The 16948-nt window shown below is 60.1% G+C and overlaps 3 protein-coding genes across 3 annotated transcripts; 2 read left to right on the plus strand and 1 right to left on the minus strand.

The window, feature by feature from the left end:
- Positions 1-1766: 1766 nt before the first annotated feature.
- COLE_03884 (uncharacterized protein) lies at positions 1767-3651 on the plus strand (the record flags this gene model as incomplete). Its single annotated transcript, XM_018420567.1, has 3 exons — positions 1767-2181; positions 2502-3401; positions 3500-3651. The coding sequence occupies 3 exons, from the start codon at positions 1767-1769 to the stop codon at positions 3649-3651; spliced, it is 1467 nt and encodes a 488-aa protein (XP_018275282.1).
- Positions 3652-4663: 1012 nt separating this feature from the next.
- On the plus strand, positions 4664-10558 carry COLE_03885 (uncharacterized protein; the record flags this gene model as incomplete). Its single annotated transcript, XM_018424538.2, has 9 exons — positions 4664-4716; positions 4748-5213; positions 5245-5515; positions 5574-5951; positions 5986-8844; positions 8876-9205; positions 9261-9792; positions 10206-10329; positions 10499-10558. The coding sequence occupies 9 exons, from the start codon at positions 4664-4666 to the stop codon at positions 10556-10558; spliced, it is 5073 nt and encodes a 1690-aa protein (XP_018275283.1).
- Positions 10559-10680: 122 nt separating this feature from the next.
- On the minus strand, positions 10681-10881 carry COLE_03886 (uncharacterized protein; the record flags this gene model as incomplete). The annotated part of the gene is made up of 1 exon (XM_018424539.2): positions 10681-10881. One exon carries the CDS (start codon positions 10879-10881, stop codon positions 10681-10683), a length of 201 nt encoding a protein of 66 aa, XP_018275284.1.
- Between the last annotated feature and the right edge of the window lie 6067 nt (positions 10882-16948).

Here is a 16948-nt window from a genome sequence, read left to right on the forward strand (position 1 = left end):
ACGCCCACCTCCACTTGGCCACTCACCACTACAGCACGACCCGCATCCCACTTCCGCGATGGGCAACTGCTTCTCGGACCCATCCAAAGGCGGTGAGCGACTTGGATCAGCACCCTCCTCCTCGCCAGCGAGCGGGCAGCAGGCGCGAGCGAATGCACCCGCCGCTGCTGGAGGAAGGGGAAGACCTCTTTCCGGTCCAGGTCCCCAGTCACCCGGAGGGGGGCCACCCGGCGGCGACCCGCGCGCGGCGGCAGCGGCAGCCGCAGAGGCACGCGCACAGGCAGTAAGTGTTGAGGCGATTCCTTGCCGCTTGGCATTGTGCCGTTGGCATTGCGCGGGTCAGAGCATTCTCATGTTCTCAGACTCTGTGATCGGCGCAAAGCGAGGCAGGGTGCCACTGACATCAGGCCAACAACCGCGGCGTGTCGACAAACAAGCCTGGTGCGGGGAAGCTGAGCTCAAAGCTGCAGGAAGAGCGGCGTAGCCCACAGCAGGCGCAGCAGGGCAATGAGCGCATGATGGTATGTGCGCAGGGGAGGCGTTGCCGCGTGGGCGCAGTGTGACGTGGGCACTGGTGGCTGACGACAGGACCGGGGCGAGTGGAATTGAGATTCCGACAACAATCGAGGAACGAGATAGCAGATTGAGATATGGGCGCGTTTACGGGCGTTGGCATGTTGTAGACGATGATGCGATGGGTGGTGAGATACTACAGTACAATTGAGGGTGCCGAATGAGCGGAAGAGCTGACGAGAGGTCTCCTTGGCGGGATTGGGTTGCGGCGCGTTCTCATCGCCATTTGGGCCAGAGCCGGCGGTCCGAGTTGATAACTGGACAATGATGAGTCGTGATGCATGATGCACAGGTTGAGCGCTTGAACATCTTAGCGCTGGTGGATTCCAAGAGGTGCGAGGCGGGCAAACTCGATTGTAGTGAGGAGATTATGGTCCGTGCCGACTGTTGACCTGTTGGCAGGGTGGATTGTTTAGGAACCCCGGTTGGCGAAGGAAGGAAGACGCCTCTTGCCCTCTTAACTGCCATGCCATGCATTCACACAGATCGTCATCTTTCTCCTCTCTCTCTCTCTCTCTCTCTTTTCCTCATCTCATCTCATCTCTTCTCGTCACCCTTAAAGCCAAGGCAGCAAGCCTCAAAACGTAGGTCCACAAGATCAAGCCCAAGACGACGACCATGGGCCTTCTACACTCTGTGGTGGTGGGTGGAAGATGCCGAGAATGGTGTCGAGTGGAGGTTGAGAGTGGCCAATCAGAAAGCGCGACGAGTGTTGGGCGGAATGACGGCCCGGAGCGGAGATGCGAGATGGGGCAAAGTGGGCAATGGGCGATGAGCATCGAGTGGAGGAGTGGAGGAGAAAAGTGGAGGCTCAATGTGACTCGGCGCCAGTACCGTTATCAACCTCGGATGATCGTCCGTGGCGTCGCCCGGAGCTTTCAAGGGTCTCTGCAGCCGCTCTGACCGGAGCTCGCCGTCGTCGCGTTGCCGCAGGCACATGTATACGATGAGCACAAGACGAGGATAGGTCGACGCGCGGGTTACAGGTCACGCTTCGTCATACACCCACCCATTCAGGCCCGCCCACATTCCCAGCCCACTCAGAGCCAGAGCTGACCACATCCTCCCCTCCTCTCCCCGCCATCCGATCCGGCCCGTCGACTCATTATTGTTGGTTTTATACAATGTCGATGCGTTCGCTGCGGGCTCCCCTTCTCCGACCCCTTTCCTTTCTCCAGTATCCCCGCCGCACCATGTCCTCCGCACGCAAGCCCGTCCTCACCCTCGAGACTATCAACCCTGCCGTCCTCGATGTGCAGTACGCCGTCCGCGGCGAGCTCGCGCTCAAGGCCGACAAGTACATGCAAGAGCTTGACCAGCCTGGAGGCGGCAAGAACCTTCCCTTTGACAAGGTCGTGACCGCCAACATCGGCAACCCTCAGCAGAAGGGCCTCAACCAGCGCCCCATTACCTTCTGGCGCCAGATCATCTCGCTTCTCGAGTACCCCGACCTTATGGAGGAGCACCTCGAGATTGCGAAGAAGATCTACCCCGCCGACGTGATCAAGCGTGCCCAGAGCCTCCGCAAGGAGATTGGCTCGGTCGGCGCCTACACCCCCTCGAAGGGTGTGCTCGCCATCCGCCAGCGTGTCGCCAAGTTTCTCCAGGGTGAGTAGGACGCGACGTGGAGAGAGGGAGCGAGCGTGAAGATTGGTCTGTGCCCCTCGAGCTACAGGGCCTATCATGCCGAAGCGGATTGCGGCCTATCAGGTCGAGGCGGGCTTTGTTTGGATGACTGCGCGGCTGGGCGAGCCGAGCGCGCCGATTGCAAACACCGGCAAGACGCGGGGCGCGACACGAGATTCTCAGAGGATCCCGGCGCGAGGCCCGAGAGTTCGGGAGCGAGGCGCGCCTCTCTTCGACGAGCGCTTCGCCGATCGCCGCGCGTAGATCCGAACCACATAGTGGGCGCACACGCTGACGCACAGAGCGCGACGGCCACCCTTCGGACCCCGAACTCATCTTCCTGACTGCCGGCGCGTCGGCCGGTGTTGCCCAGATTCTCGACATCTCGCTCAAGGAGGGCGAGGGCTGCATGATCCCCATCCCCCAGTACCCGCTCTACACCGCGACGCTCGCACACATTGGTGCCAAGGCTGTGCCCTACTACCTGCAGGAGGATGCTCAGTGGTCGATGAACCTCAAGTCGCTCAAGCAGAGCGTGGAGAAGGCCAAGGCCGAGGGCACCAAGATCAAGTGCCTTGCTGTCATCAACCCCGGCAACCCCACCGGCGGGTGTCTCTCCCGCGAGGCGATGCAGGATGTGGTGCAGCTCTGCTACGACGAGGGCATGGTTCTCCTCGCCGACGAGGTGTACCAGCGCAACATCTTTGACCCTGAGCACCGCCCCTTCATTTCGTTCAAGGAAGTTGTCAAGAGCATGCCCATGGATATTGCGGACAGCGTCGAGCTCGTTTCGTTCCACTCGATCTCGAAGGGCGTGTCGGGCGAGTGCGGCCGTCGCGGCGGATACTTTGAGCTTTGCAACATCAACCCCGATGTTGTAGAGCAGATTTACAAGATGGCTTCGGTGACTCTTTGCCCACCTGTGACTGGTCAGATCGGCGTCGACCTTCTTGTCAACCCACCCAAGAAGGGCGACGAGTCATACGAGCAGTGGCTCACCGAGACCACCCTCACCCACGACAACCTCGCCTCCCGCTCCAAGTACATGTGCGAGCAGTTCAACAAGCTTGAGGGCATGAGCTGCCAGCCGGCCGAGGGCGCCATGTACCTCTTCCCCCAGATCACAATGCCTGAGAAGGCCATTGCTAAGGCTAAGGAGATTGGCAAGCCTGCCGACGTCATGTACACGCTTGACCTTCTTGGTGAGTCGAGATGAGGCGCAAACGTGTGTCCAGAGCCCAAGTGGCGACGGACACGCTCACCCTCTGCCTATCCCAGTCATCAGAATGCTAACACACAGACGCCACTGGTATCTGCGCCGTTGCAGGCTCTGGTTTTGGCCAGGAGGCCGGCACATACCACATGCGTGTCACCGCGCTGTGTCCCGGTGTTGAGGAGTACGTCTCCAAGATTGAGAAGTTCCACAACGACTTCATGGCCAAGTACAAGTAATCACGTGGGATCCGGGCAGCATGTTCAGTAGTCTTCATCATGTAACAAGTTCGACCTGTAGGCGCGGTTGTATCCTAGTGATGGGGCCAATTTGATCTACTCTCCAATGCTAGGTGAACATGGGAGAGAATATCTGAGCCGAGCCGAGCCGAGCCTCTGACCAAATCCTGAGTACGAAGGTGTCGCTAATGGCATATACGCTCCCGATATCCTCATGTACCAGTGGACGATCCAACTCCATTTGGCAGTCGACAGCACAGTGCGTCGCCACATGAGACCCGAGCTGGCTGCTGGCTGGAGGCTTGAGGGATTTAACACACTCCCCAATGTCACACTTTGGTCCCAGTGGTGTCACCCCAAGTGACAGACGAACGAACCACCGCCAGCGCGGTTGACATGTAATCCCTCTGCCTAACGAGGCTTAACGAGCAATAAACATACCCCGAGCTCGTCCTGTGGCACATGGTAACGTTATAAGCGAGAAGCGATGTCTCATGTATGTCTCATCGCGGAAAAGTCACCCCGCAAATGTAGCGCATGGACAAATGCCGCGTGGAAGGGGCTGCGTTAGGGGGGAAGCGTAAATTCCATCAAGAGTGCGCCCTTCGATCCATAGCCCATGCGTGTCGGGCAATTGCGAAAGAACATGCGTTGAACGGACGCGTCTCTTGCTTAAAACGAGGGTACCTTATCTGATACATGCCAGATAAAAGTGCTCGTCGATTCGCCGATCGTCATCGCCGGATCGCCGGCGGCTTCGGCACGTGAGCACGTGCGCCCTTGCGCCCTCCGCAAGGTCACGATCACCGGCGTTAGCTGGCGCCAAGCCGGGTGTGCGGCTCTGCGACAGAGTGACGCCGTGAGAGACACGCAGACACAATTCGCGCACAGCGCCCACATGGACGCCAGGGCTGCCGCCGGCGTTCCGCTTGGGCGTCCGATATGTTTACGGGTGGAACGAATTTCATCTCGAGATCTCCACATCGCTTCGTCACTTGCATACCCACCGACCATGAGCTGCGGTGTGTGGGACGGCAGCGACTTCACTCCGTGCTTCCGCGATACGTGCGTCCCCGACCTTCGTCGCTGATAGCAGATACATCGCGAATGCGCCGCTCGCACTTGCGGCGCTCGCGGCGGTGTTCATCCTGGGCCCGCGCGGCCGGCGCACACCGACCACCGCGGCGTCGCTCGTTCCGCCCGGCGGCGGGCTGCTGGCGCAGCTCGAAGCGCGTGTGCTGCTCAGCAGCCTCGCGCGCACCCTGCCCGGCCGACGATCTGACGATGTCGAGCGCCCGCCCACACCTCCACTCACACCTGACTCACCGACGGCGCCGCCCCCCGAGCGACTGCCGCGCAAAAGCGCGCCCCTGCCCTACGCGGAGGAGGAGGAGACAGTCGCCGCCTTCCGCGTCGCGCGAACGCGTTGGGATGCCGCGTTCTACTGGATCTCAATCGTCGGCGCGGGCGTCTGGATCGCGCTCGAAGTCGCTCGGCTCATGGAGGACTCGTCATCCATCACAGATGTGGCGTGGGAGGACGCACGCCCCCTCATCTTTCCCGTACGTTCACGCCCTACCGTCGCTGATGCAGACCACCATGCTTGCGCTCGCCGTAGCCGGCGGTCCAGTCCTCCCCCTCCTCACCATCCACCTCGTGCCCGCCCTCCTCCTCTTCCGCTCCGCCGTCATGGGCAACTACCCGTCCAGCAAACTCAGCCTAGTGCTCATCGTCTGGGAGTCGGTGTATTGGGCCGCACTCATGTCTTGTCCATATTATGACAGGTTGGACCGGCTTGTCGGCGGCGGCGTATCGAAAGGTGGGGCAGGCACAGGCTTGCCCAGGCATATCGAGGAGCCAAGCTGTGAGTACGACGTGCGCTGGGCACCAGTGCCGCAACGGCCATGGCGCGCTGACATCAGCCGGCCTCTCTCGCGCGACGTACTGGTTCATCCTCCCGTTCCTGTGGAAGTACTACTGGAAGCCGATCACGCTGGAGGAGATTCCCGCGATCCGCGAGGACGACAGCGCCTCGGCATCCGTGGGCGCCTTCCGCCGCTTCCAGGCGGCCCGCGACGCCGCGTATGAGGTCAGGAACAACTCGCCGCGCAAGCGCAACCTCGCACTGGACCTGCTCGTCTTCTTCCGTCCCGAGCTGGTGCGCCAGAGCGTCGTCGCGTGCCTCTTCGTCGTACTCCAATATCTGCCACCCACGGGGCTGCGGCTGCTTCTGAAGCAGATCGCTGAACACGACGCCGGCGGCGGCCACATCGGCACCGCAGCGCTGTACGTCGCCATGAGTGAGTAGCCGTCGCGCACGTGAACTGACGACAGTGGCCGTCGGGCAGAGCGTCGGCGTCGTGATATACGGCCTCGCTCTCATGCTGGGACGTCGGCTGTGTATCCGCATGCGCGCGATCATCATCGGGGAGGTATTTGCCAAGGCACTCCGCCGCGAGGATCGCTCCGGTACCATCAAGAAGGAGGGCGAGAGCGAGTCGTCCTCCGATGGCAAGATCAACAACCTCGTCTCGGTCGACGCGTTCGCCATCTCCGAGGTGTGCGCGTACACGTACTACCTCGCGAGCTGCCCGTTCGCCCTCTTCGTCAACCTCACGCTACTGTTCATGACGCTCGGTCCCGCAGCCGCTGCTGGTGTCGCTGTACTCGTTGCGCTCATCCCTCTCCAAACACTTATGGGCAAGCTGTTTACCGTATATCAGCGTCGCCTTCTGAGCGCAACCGACAAACGCCTCGACGCCGTCACCGAGGTCATCTCCTACATCAAGCTGATCAAGTACAACTCATGGCAGGCCAAGTTCCTCGAGCGTATGGGAGAGACGCGCAAGGCTGAACTGGGTGCCCTTGCTCAGCGCTTCGCGATGATCTCGCTCTCCAATGTCCAGGCGTGGGCCACACCCGTGCTCGTCACGGGCACCGCGTTTGGCGTGCACGTCCTCGTTCTCAAGCAGCCGCTCACGCCGGACCGCGCCTTCGCCTCGCTCGTCCTGTTCAACATGCTGCGCGACCCGCTCGCGCTCTATCAAGACGTTGTCATCCGTCTCATCCAGGCTTACACGTCTGCGTCGCGCATCCAGGACTTCCTTGACGAGCCTGAGACGCTGAAGTACACCCAGGTGTCGACGCCGGGGCCATCCGATCCCGCCATCGGCTTCCACGACGCCCTCTTCGCATACCCAGGCGAAGAGAAGGCGGGCACTGACGGCGCGCAGCCGTTCCGCCTCGGCGAGCTCGATCTCTCTTTCCCCAAAGGAGAGCTGAGTCTTGTCACTGGGCCAGTCGGCTCGGGCAAGACGACGCTCATCCTCTCGCTTCTCGGCGAGACCGTCCTCCTCACCGGCAAAGTCTTCATGCCCAACGACCATGCCAGCCGCGACCTGTGCCCGGTCGATCCCGTCACGGGTTTGTCAGACACGGTGGCATACTGCGCCCAAACGGCGTGGCTGGTCGGCGCGACTATCCGTGAGAACATCGTCTTCGGCTCAACCTGGGATGAAGCGCGCTACGAAGCCGTCGTGCACGCGTGCGCGCTCGAGCGCGACTTCGAGATCTTCGATCTCGGCGACGAGACGGAGGTCGGCGAGAAGGGCACAACGTGCTCGGGCGGCCAGAAGGCGCGCATCGCGCTCGCTCGCGCCCTGTACTCACCCGCCGCAACCGTCATCCTCGACGACGTGCTGTCCGCTGTGGACGCGCAGACCGCCCGGCACATCTACGAGCATGTGCTCCGCGGTCCACTCATGAAGGGTCGCACGTGCATCCTCGTGACGCATGCCGTCGGCTTGTGCCTCCCCGCCGCCAGCTTCGTCGTCATGCTCGACGACGGCAAGGCTGTGTCTAGTGGGTCGCCTGCGATGCTCATCGCGTCTGGCGCCCTCGAAGCCGAGTCTGAGCCGACCACGCCGGCCGCAGACGAAACAATCATGCCCGTGAATGGCGGATTGAGTGTGTCCAGCGAGCAGGCCTCGCAGCTGAGCGCCAAGGTTCCACGCTCGCGCCGCCGCTCCGTCCTGCAGGGCGGTGAGGTGGACGACAGCATCGAAGATAACCTCGACGGGCTGGAGTATGATGCTCTCGTCGCTAAGAAGCGCCTCGACGCTATTGCGGCGGGCGACGGCCTAACGCGCTCCACCTCTCGCAAGAGCGGCAAGGGCGATGCTGAAACGCAGCCAGACAAAAGGCTCGTCCAGGACGAGGAGTCGAACCAAGGCTCGATCCGCTGGGGAACATACCTGCTCTACTTCCGGGCGCAGGGTGGGCTGCCATTCTGGCTTGTGCTCTTCGTCGCGTTCATCGGCTCGCAGGTATTCCAATACCTGTCGAATTGGTGGATCAAGGAGTGGGCCGGCGCAGGCAGCAGTGCGAACCGCCTTATGATCCAGAACGGCGTGCTCACCAAGTCTGAACACACGGTCCAGTATTACCTCTTTGTGTACCTCGCCATCTCGGCCGTGTACATCTTCATGATCGCCGCGCGCATCGGCGTGTCCTTCATGGGATCGCTGCACGCCAGCGAGTGGATCTACAGGCGGATGCTGGCGCGCATCCTCGGCGCCAAGCTGCGGTTCTTCGACGCGACGCCCAGCGGACGCATCATGAACCGCCTCAGCAAGGACATGTCTTCCGTCGACCAGGAGACGACCCTCATCCTCATGCTGTTTGTCAACTGCGTGCTCTCGTGCGCGACCGTGTTGATTGTCGTCGCGTACTCGTCGCCCGCATTCCTCATCGCCTTCCCATTAATCACCGTCATGTACTGGATGGTGGGGACGCTGTACGTGACCACGTCGCGCGAGATCAAGCGCTTCGACAGCGTCACCCGCTCGCCGATTTTTGTGTCCTTCTCCGAGGCACTGGTGGGCATGTCGACGATCCGGTCTTACGCGGACAGCGCGCGCTTCATGTCCAAGCTTCTCGCGGAGTTGGACACTAACACCCGCTGTTTCTGGTATTTGTGGCAGTCCAACCGAGCGCTAAACGTGCTTTCTAATTTTATTGGCACGCTCATCACCGTTCTGGCGTGCGTGCTGGCTCTGCAGTCGGAAATGGACGCAGCCACCGCCGGCTTATCAATCACCTACGCGCTGTCCTTCACCGACTACGTCCTATGGGTTGTCCGCCTGTACGCAGACGCTGAAATGAACATGAACAGCGTCGAGCGCATCGCCGAATGTAAGTGCGCGCCGTGGCAGTGCTCACACAGACCTCGAACTGGAGCAGGAAGAATCGGAGGGGAGCGAGGGCGTCGAGCCCCCCGCTGCATGGCCCAGCCGCGATGGCTCCATCGTCGTCTCAAATCTCACGTGCAAATACGCTCCACAGCTCGACCCTGTGCTGCGCGATCTCTCGTTTGAGATTGGGCCGCGGGAAAAGATCGGTATCTGCGGCCGCACCGGCTCGGGCAAGAGCACACTCGCCCTGTCCTTCTTCCGTTTCCTGTATCAGGAGGCGGGCAGCATAGTCATTGACGGCCTGGACATTAGCAAACTGAGCCTTGCAACCCTGCGGTCACGTCTTACGATTCTCCCCCAAGGTTCGTCCTAGAATCACTCTGCCGTCGGAGTTGTCAACTTGGCTGACGTACGCAGAGGCGCAGCTTTTTTCGGGGACTGTCCGTGACAACATGGATCCCTTCGGGCAGCATGAGGACCTCGAAATCTGGGATGCGCTACGGCAATGTGGGCTGACGGGCCGTACGCCTGGTGCTTCGTTAGCAGCGTCGCGGGCGATGAGCCGGTCTGCCAGCCGTGCCGTGAGTAGGCGTGAGTCAGTGCAAGACCTTGTCAGAGTGGCTTCTGGGCAAGATAGAGCACCGTCTGCAGCGGCCTCCAGCCTCAGCCTAGCGCTGGGCTTCGACGAGGAGCGAGTGATGATCAGGTCGCTTGACGAGCCCGTTGCGGCGGGTGGCAAAAACTTCTCGCAGGGGCAACGCCAGCTGCTTGCCCTCGCGCGGGGTCTGCTCAAGCTGCGCAACTCTTCCTTCCTAATCATGGACGAAAGTACAGCCAACCTCGACCACGCGACCGATGCGACGATCCAGAATGTCATACGTACCGGGCTTGAGGACACGCAAATGCTTGTCATTGCGCACCGCCTCATGACGGTTTGTGGATTGGACAAGTGAGTGACGGAGATCGAAGTGAGGCGGTGAACGGACTCGCCGCCAGTATCACACCGGTCCAACGGAAAGGAAGCGTGAAAGTGTGACATCTTCACGGTGCTTGAAGTGATCGGGTCTGGGCCTAATCTGTGTTCTTGGTGCCCGAATCTGCTTTCACGCTCGGCTTGGACTCGTGCGATGAGCAGCTCAAGGCTACGTGTACCCTCGTCCCGGAAAGGCAAGGTGAACCCGCTGCAGGGATCACTTGTCGACGAGGCGACGCTGCCGCGCGACAAGAATGCCTCGTCTCGAGCAACTGCCACATTGCCACCGCGTTCCTCAAGGGAGCGGTGGACTTCTTGTGCCTGCAGGGTGCGGTGTTTCATCGAGCATATCCATCACAACAATCCGCCGAACAGGATACTGATCGCAGGATTCTGGTCCTTGATCACGGGCGGAAGATTGAGTTCGGCACACCATGGGAGCTCCTGCAGGATCCTAACGGCTCGTTCCGCGATCTCTGCCGACAAAGCGGAGAGGAGGTCCAGCTGATGGAGGTGAGTCCGGCTCCGAGATTCGGCTCCGAAAGATGGAGACCGAAATAGGCACCACCGTCAAGTTGTGGTTGTGGCGGATAGGTCTTCCTGCAGGCTGCACACCCCGCTCATGTCGCCCATTCTGCTGCCGGGAAGCGAGAACCGTATGGCGTGTGGTAGCTAATGACAGCTTGCGCGCAGCGTGCACGAGCGCAAGCAGCGGGCGAGGGAAGCGATCATGGACCAGTAGACGTGCCCATTGCAATTGCATGCATAGACTTCAGTCAGGTGTAGGCATCGAGGGGATAGCTGTTGAATTACCGACACACAATGGAAATGACCGCGACGCGTGCACGCGAGCGAGATTCTGTGTCAGAGTTGCTCCAGTTTCGCATGCATAGCTGAAACGGTATCGGGAGATCGGCCATCGCTATCGGGAGCGGGTCGGCCGTTGCGGGAGATCTGCAGGCGAAATTCCTGTCTTCGGGAGCGCGCGTGCCGTGGCGCCGCCGCATCTTCCGATGAGCTGATACGGGTTACGGGAGGCGGCTTGTCGCCCGTTGCGTGAACCATGTGGTGCAGGTGGGCGTGACTCTCCCCAGCGGCAGGAATGATAGGACGGCGCTTACACTCGTGAGCAGTAACGTCTACACGATTAGCGACAAGCGTCGTCGGGACGGGCGTCACCGACGCTCCTGCTGGTATGAAAGGCAAGGCCCGTCTTATCCTGTGCGGTGCGCCCGCCCCACTGCGGGTCGGGAGCGCCCTCTTGTCTAGCAAGGCTTCGCGATGGGGTTAACGTCGTGCTGGGGCTAAGGGGCTCATGAATTGTGGGGTTGGTGGAGTGACCAATGATGACAGTGATGGGACCGGTAGTCAGGCTCAACTGTTCAACTCTTGCCGGGTGACACCCAGGTGAGTCGCACTCAACGCGACGATCATTCACCTGCGCATGTGCGCCGATCATCCGTGTCGATCAGTGCAGCTTCCTCAGGAGAACGAGATCTGCAGATCGCCCACCGAGTGGCACTCTGCGACAACATCCTGGATGGGGACGGCACGGGGAACAGGCACGCCCAACAGTCTTTTGTTCGTGCAAGTAGATCCTGGTCGCCCTGAGAGAACAATGGGCTCGCCGTACGTGCCGCTGCCGGGCGGCCTGGGGCCTGGGGCGACAGTTGCCCGAAGGTCCACCTTCGGTGTGCGGATATCTGGTCCGAGAGTGCGCGCACAGAGGCGCCGCAGCCGATAGTTGTGTGCACTCAGGTCCCGACATGTCAAAGCGGCATCGGGGATGGCTAGCCCTAGAGTGGGGGACTTACTGAAGACACTGCACCCTCCACTTATCTCCACAGCATCTGAAGCGTAATTGAAGCTACAAGTACCCTGGTCAGCTCAGCAAGTACCACACAGTAGACGGCTACCAAACGGATTAGGAGGAAGGGATGTTCGAGAGGCAATGCAAAGAGGGCTGCACCTCAGTGCTGGGAGTCGCCGGTGTGAGATGTTGGTCATCACGCGTGCATCTTGGGTGTGTTCTGGTGTCAAACGTAAACGACGTTATATTTCATTTTGCCAGGCACACACTACCACACATCTGTCACGCAGCCTTGACGACGAGCAGGGGGGGAGCCCCACAAAGCCGCATTCGTCATAGTCGCCGAGCGCAGGTGCTGCGATCGGAATTGCTGTGAGAAGATGTGGTGATAGGCGAGTTGGAGGACAGGTGTCGGACTTGAAAATCATGCAATTCAGCCACAAGGGGAGTGGCGTGCGGAGAGCGTGATGAAAGCAAATGAGTGGCGAGCGTGGCGCGGCGGACGTGCGCCGCCCTCGTCGTCATCCACCCCGAATTGAGGCCCAGCAAGCCAAACACGCCGTGCTTCTGCCTCGGCGCTGCAGGCCTCAGACGCTGATATACGGCGGAATCAGGCTTCCTGTCTGCGGAAAGGGCCCTCCGCAAAGCTTGTTCACCCAAGCCATTCAACAAATGCAGGCAAGGTTCGGTCATCCACTACACCAAGTAGCGGCACTCAGAGGCGTCATCTGTTGGCCAAGCAACGATGCGCCACAGCGGCCCTGTCGCCCGGAAAATTGGACGTCACACCTGTCGATGATAGAATTGAATCCGAGAGGTGTGGTCGCCGTTTCTGGGCCAGGTGACATTGCGCTTGGAGGGTCGCTGTGGCGGTTGAGCCCAGCCCGAGAGATGGCGATCAGCTGACGGTCACTCAGGGTATGTCAGGGACTATCCACGGCGATCCAACTATCGGACTTGCAGCGCCACCACTTCTGGAGCAGTTGTAACGCGTGTCCATGTGGTTCGGAGCCGGTTTGGCTCCTCGTCGAGCCCAGTCTCGCGCCATGCTACACAATTCGCGGGTCGAGAGCCTTGGCATGGCGGTAGTCGGACCCGTAGACTTGCATTCGGCTGGATTGGCAGCTAGCCGAGAGGCCGGAACCGAGGACTAGAACGGTCAGTCCCTCTCCGCGCACGACGGGCATTCAGTGCCCAATCCGATCATGCATGATTTCCCCGCGTGTGGAGCCGCTTGTCACGATAGACCCCATCTTAAGTGCTTGGCTGGTGGCACCCACAGGACTGGAACCTCGTGTCACGTCTGGCATGAGGACCTGGTCGAGGGGCAAGTAGCCGTGGACCAAACGGAGCATGTCACTGATGCTCCTGGAGCCGTTCTCGAAGGTTGCTGCCCCCACGAGCCTACTTCAAGATTGCCCGCAGGCGGGTGTGCGGAAACGGGAGGGCTGTTGCTCAGGCCCAGGTACTCCTCCCGCACGGCCGGCCGCAATTGCTCGTGCTCTGATGCGTGCCAGCATATCACATAGGGCCTGGGATGAACCTTGTTTGCGAGAACAAAAGACCATGTCGTTGCCGGCCCTCTGGGTGCCCTGGTCCCCTGCTCGGCGAGAAAACGAAGCAAACAAAACCCCCGTCCCTGTTGAGCATGCTGAACCTTGACGGCCTCGGCGTGCCACTGCATGGCGAAGAAGAGTCCTCCCTCTGCCTCCATTTCCAAGCACACGCAGGGCGGGCTACAGCGGACGGGATGGTGGGTCTGTTACCGTCACCAGCGTCTAAGGACGACCCCGTCGTCGCGCACCTGGGATGGTATGTGAGACAGATTTGTCTTCTAGCGTATTGCTGAATTGTCTGCATACAGATGGCATTCCGCCGACAAGCTCTGTGGCCAGAAGCCAGTGACGTGAGCAACGTCGAACTGGGCAAGAAGGGCGTCTTTTCTGTCCCTAGTGTCGCAAGAATTCAGTCGCAGTGGCAGAATCCCTGGATGCAGATCAACTCAGGAATAGGGTGCCACCCGGATTGCCGTTACTAACTCTGCGGGGATTAGCGCAGCTGAAGGTGGCAACCCAACGCCACCTGTCTCAACGTCGCTCCCGTCTCCCTGCAACTTGTCCTATCTGCCCGCTTGACCTCTGCCCACACACGTTCAGCAATCCTATTCATCCCTTCCAGCCAGGGAGGGTTACGTTATCGAAGGGTTGTTAGGCTCGGCAAGGCAAACATCTTCGACTTCTCTCACACCGAGACATCAGCGCTCGTGACCAAACCCTGACTCAACACCTTTCTCCTGATCTTGTGTGCTTGTAGACGCCATCTATGATTTGCCTTTAATTCATGCCACCTGGTTTCGAGCTAGAGTACCAGAGCAGCTCCACTAGACTTGTGTCCTCTGTCGAGGGTGTGCCCCTCAAACGGGGTGGCGTGCACATTGCCATGCACGTGAGCAGTGTCACTAGACAGACATATTACAGGATACGGACGGCCAGGCGCCACTCCCAATCATGGGAGGTGAATGTCCAAACGAACACCCAGAAAGCTCGATGGCCACAATTCGTGAAAGCAAGTAGTTAGCTTGTGGATAGTGGCCCTAGACTCGTCCAGACTCGTCCGAACGCTGCGGGCCGTATTGATGGTGGACGTCCAGGCCTCCATGAACTTCCGGCTCCTCGGACCGTGGGGGACTTATGACGCCAAAGCAAAAGCCAGCTCGCCCAGCGAGTGTACGACTATCGAATGTCTGGACTGTGAAGGGTAAATAAATGTAACGCTAGAGATAGGTGCAAGCCATTACGGTGTGCATCGCCTCATCACGTCGTCCGTTCTTATCTCTCCGGATGCCGCTGGAATGCCATGTGTTGGTGGAGCTGAAACACACGCTCCCGTAATGCATGTCTTGTGATGGGCACACTCGGTGAGATGCGAGCTGCTTAGATCTCGCAAGTCGATGTGGCGGTCCCGGTAGAGTCCATCGCACAGGTCACTTGCCAATCTATAGCTGTCACGGCTGCATTAATCATATGCAATCACCCTCGACGCGAATGCTATTGGCCTCACCTTGGACGTTGCTAGAGGGGCACCTAGAAGCAACGCGGGAAGAGTCAGAAGGAGGGGCGAAGAGCCTCAACATCGGTGCAGCACACTCCCATTCATTGCAGCTCCTCGGTCTGCCCCTGTTCACCACATGCTCCGTCCTCCTTCTCCCCGCGCTCCTCCTTTCCGTCCGTAAGTCTCGGGCCTCAATGGTGTGCCTCTGCTCATGTGTCGTTGGTCACAGCGAGAGAGTAATGCTTGATCCCTGAAGAGTCTTGGATTGGGTAGATCCCGCACTCGTCCCACCCCTTGTTCCTGGTAAAGTTCCCGTGCTCGACAGGCATGTCGCTGGACCCTGTGATGCGGGGGAGAGGGAGCAAGGGGAGCAAGCAGGCCGAACGCAAGACGAGTGCAGGAGGAGAAGCGGGGTCGCTCTGCAGCTCTGCAGCTCTGCGGCTCCGCATCCGCTTGCGCTTCGGCTTGCGCGCTCCTCTTCAAACTCCTTGAGCCCACTACTCTTGATCCTTTTCCTACTCCGTACCTTGTCCAGGTCGTCTTTCCCGTGACGCGCGCGTCCGAGGGACCAATGCTGTCCTCCATCAGCGTCTTCTGGCCCTCCGCTGGCCTCCCCTCTTGAGCATGAACCCTGCTGCCTACATGCTTGCTGGTCGATTACCTGGTCCACTGACCCTTGCACCCCCGCCACCCCCACTCACCCCACCTAGCCCTCTGCTCACCTGCTTGTCCCTGGCCGTCGCTAAACGACCGCGACGACGACGACATGCCCAACGCCGTCCTGTCCGTGTCTGAATATTGACAAGACCCACAAGCCTCATTCGGTTCGGCTCACGGGCCGTTCTCCTCCCAACAGCCATTATCCACCCAAAGGAGCCACGAGAACCCACTGTCGCGCCGTGCTGTGGTATCAACTGAGCGTTGGAGGGTCAAAACAAAAGCCCGGCGGTAACGGGCCTGATGGTCCATCTCTCCGCGTCAGTACCTCCCAAGACCGCAGACGTTCTGTGCCAGCAGAAAAGCTCGCAACATATACTTTGATCCAGAGTCGGATCTGGACATCCTCGACTCTTACAAACACCCTCCCTGCGACAGCGATCGGGTCCCCAACCCTCTTTAACCAACAACACGCTACCATACTGCTCTCAACCTTCGTTCTACCTTCCCAATCCACCCTCTACATCAGACCATCACACCGGCCTGCTTGCGCCAGCGACGGTCACACTTCCTCCTCCTTCCTTAACTCACTCTAGTTGGCACCCCTTAACCAGAGCTCGCCACAAGCGCCTGGGTGTACAGCGGTTAGCAGGTTAACCTCCCCACCCTCTCCTCCACTTTCCCTCACTCTTCGTGGCAACACACACACACAGCCGCCCTCGCCGTCCGCGCTGCACTGCGCATCTCTCCCCCACAAATCTCCACCTACACACACACTACACACGCGGTCAAGCGCTCAAGCGATCTCGCACATTGACATCGCCCCACTGCGCCCTCTTTCGGCACCATCTGCGCGCGGCACTGTTCGCGTCATTGTCGTCATTACTTTTTGCCCCAGCGCGCCAACAGGCCATTCGGGCTGCTCGCATATCCTCGCTATAACGGACCGACCGCAAGAACTTGGGGCACTGCTTGATCCCCCATCCACTTCTTTCACGGCTGGTGTCGCGTGTGTACGACATTGTTTGGTGAGTGACCGCTCAATTTTACTTGCGCGTCGCCAACATCTCTGGTTTCGTCGCACCTCCGGGAGCAGTGCGCGTTGGTGGCAGATCGGGGCGGCAGTGTGCTTGGAGACAGGAGAGGAGAATGAGACGGTGGCTTGGGAACGCCATACCGAGGCACCGAAGGTGGCTGCATCCAACGTTGCGCCACGCGCCCGGTAGAGGATCCAACTGCTCCTGCAACGTGCACGTACACAGCAGGCTTCGGGAACTGCCGCCACTGGTTATCTCTACCCACTCGGTGATTGTTGCTAACCGCACAGACGCGCAACCGGTGAACGACGGTAGATCCGTGGTTCCGTGCCCCGCATCTGCACCTTTTTTCTAAGGCTTCGGCCATTTCACTTACACCACATCTCCCCCCCCCCCCACTCTATAAACCTCGCTGTCCCTGCACCACGCCACGGCGCTCAAGGCGTCGAATTGCCCATCGTGTCTGCACAGATCGCCACCCATCCGATGGAGCCGACGAACTGGGTGAGTACAACGGTGATCAATGACGCCGACGCGAGCCACCCCCGCGGGGCTGGATACTGCCGTCAATGCCGGC

Source organism: Cutaneotrichosporon oleaginosum (genome assembly GCF_008065305.1).
Source record: "Cutaneotrichosporon oleaginosum strain ATCC 20508 chromosome Unknown ATCC20508_contig03, whole genome shotgun sequence".
Taxonomy (NCBI): domain Eukaryota; kingdom Fungi; phylum Basidiomycota; class Tremellomycetes; order Trichosporonales; family Trichosporonaceae; genus Cutaneotrichosporon; species Cutaneotrichosporon oleaginosum.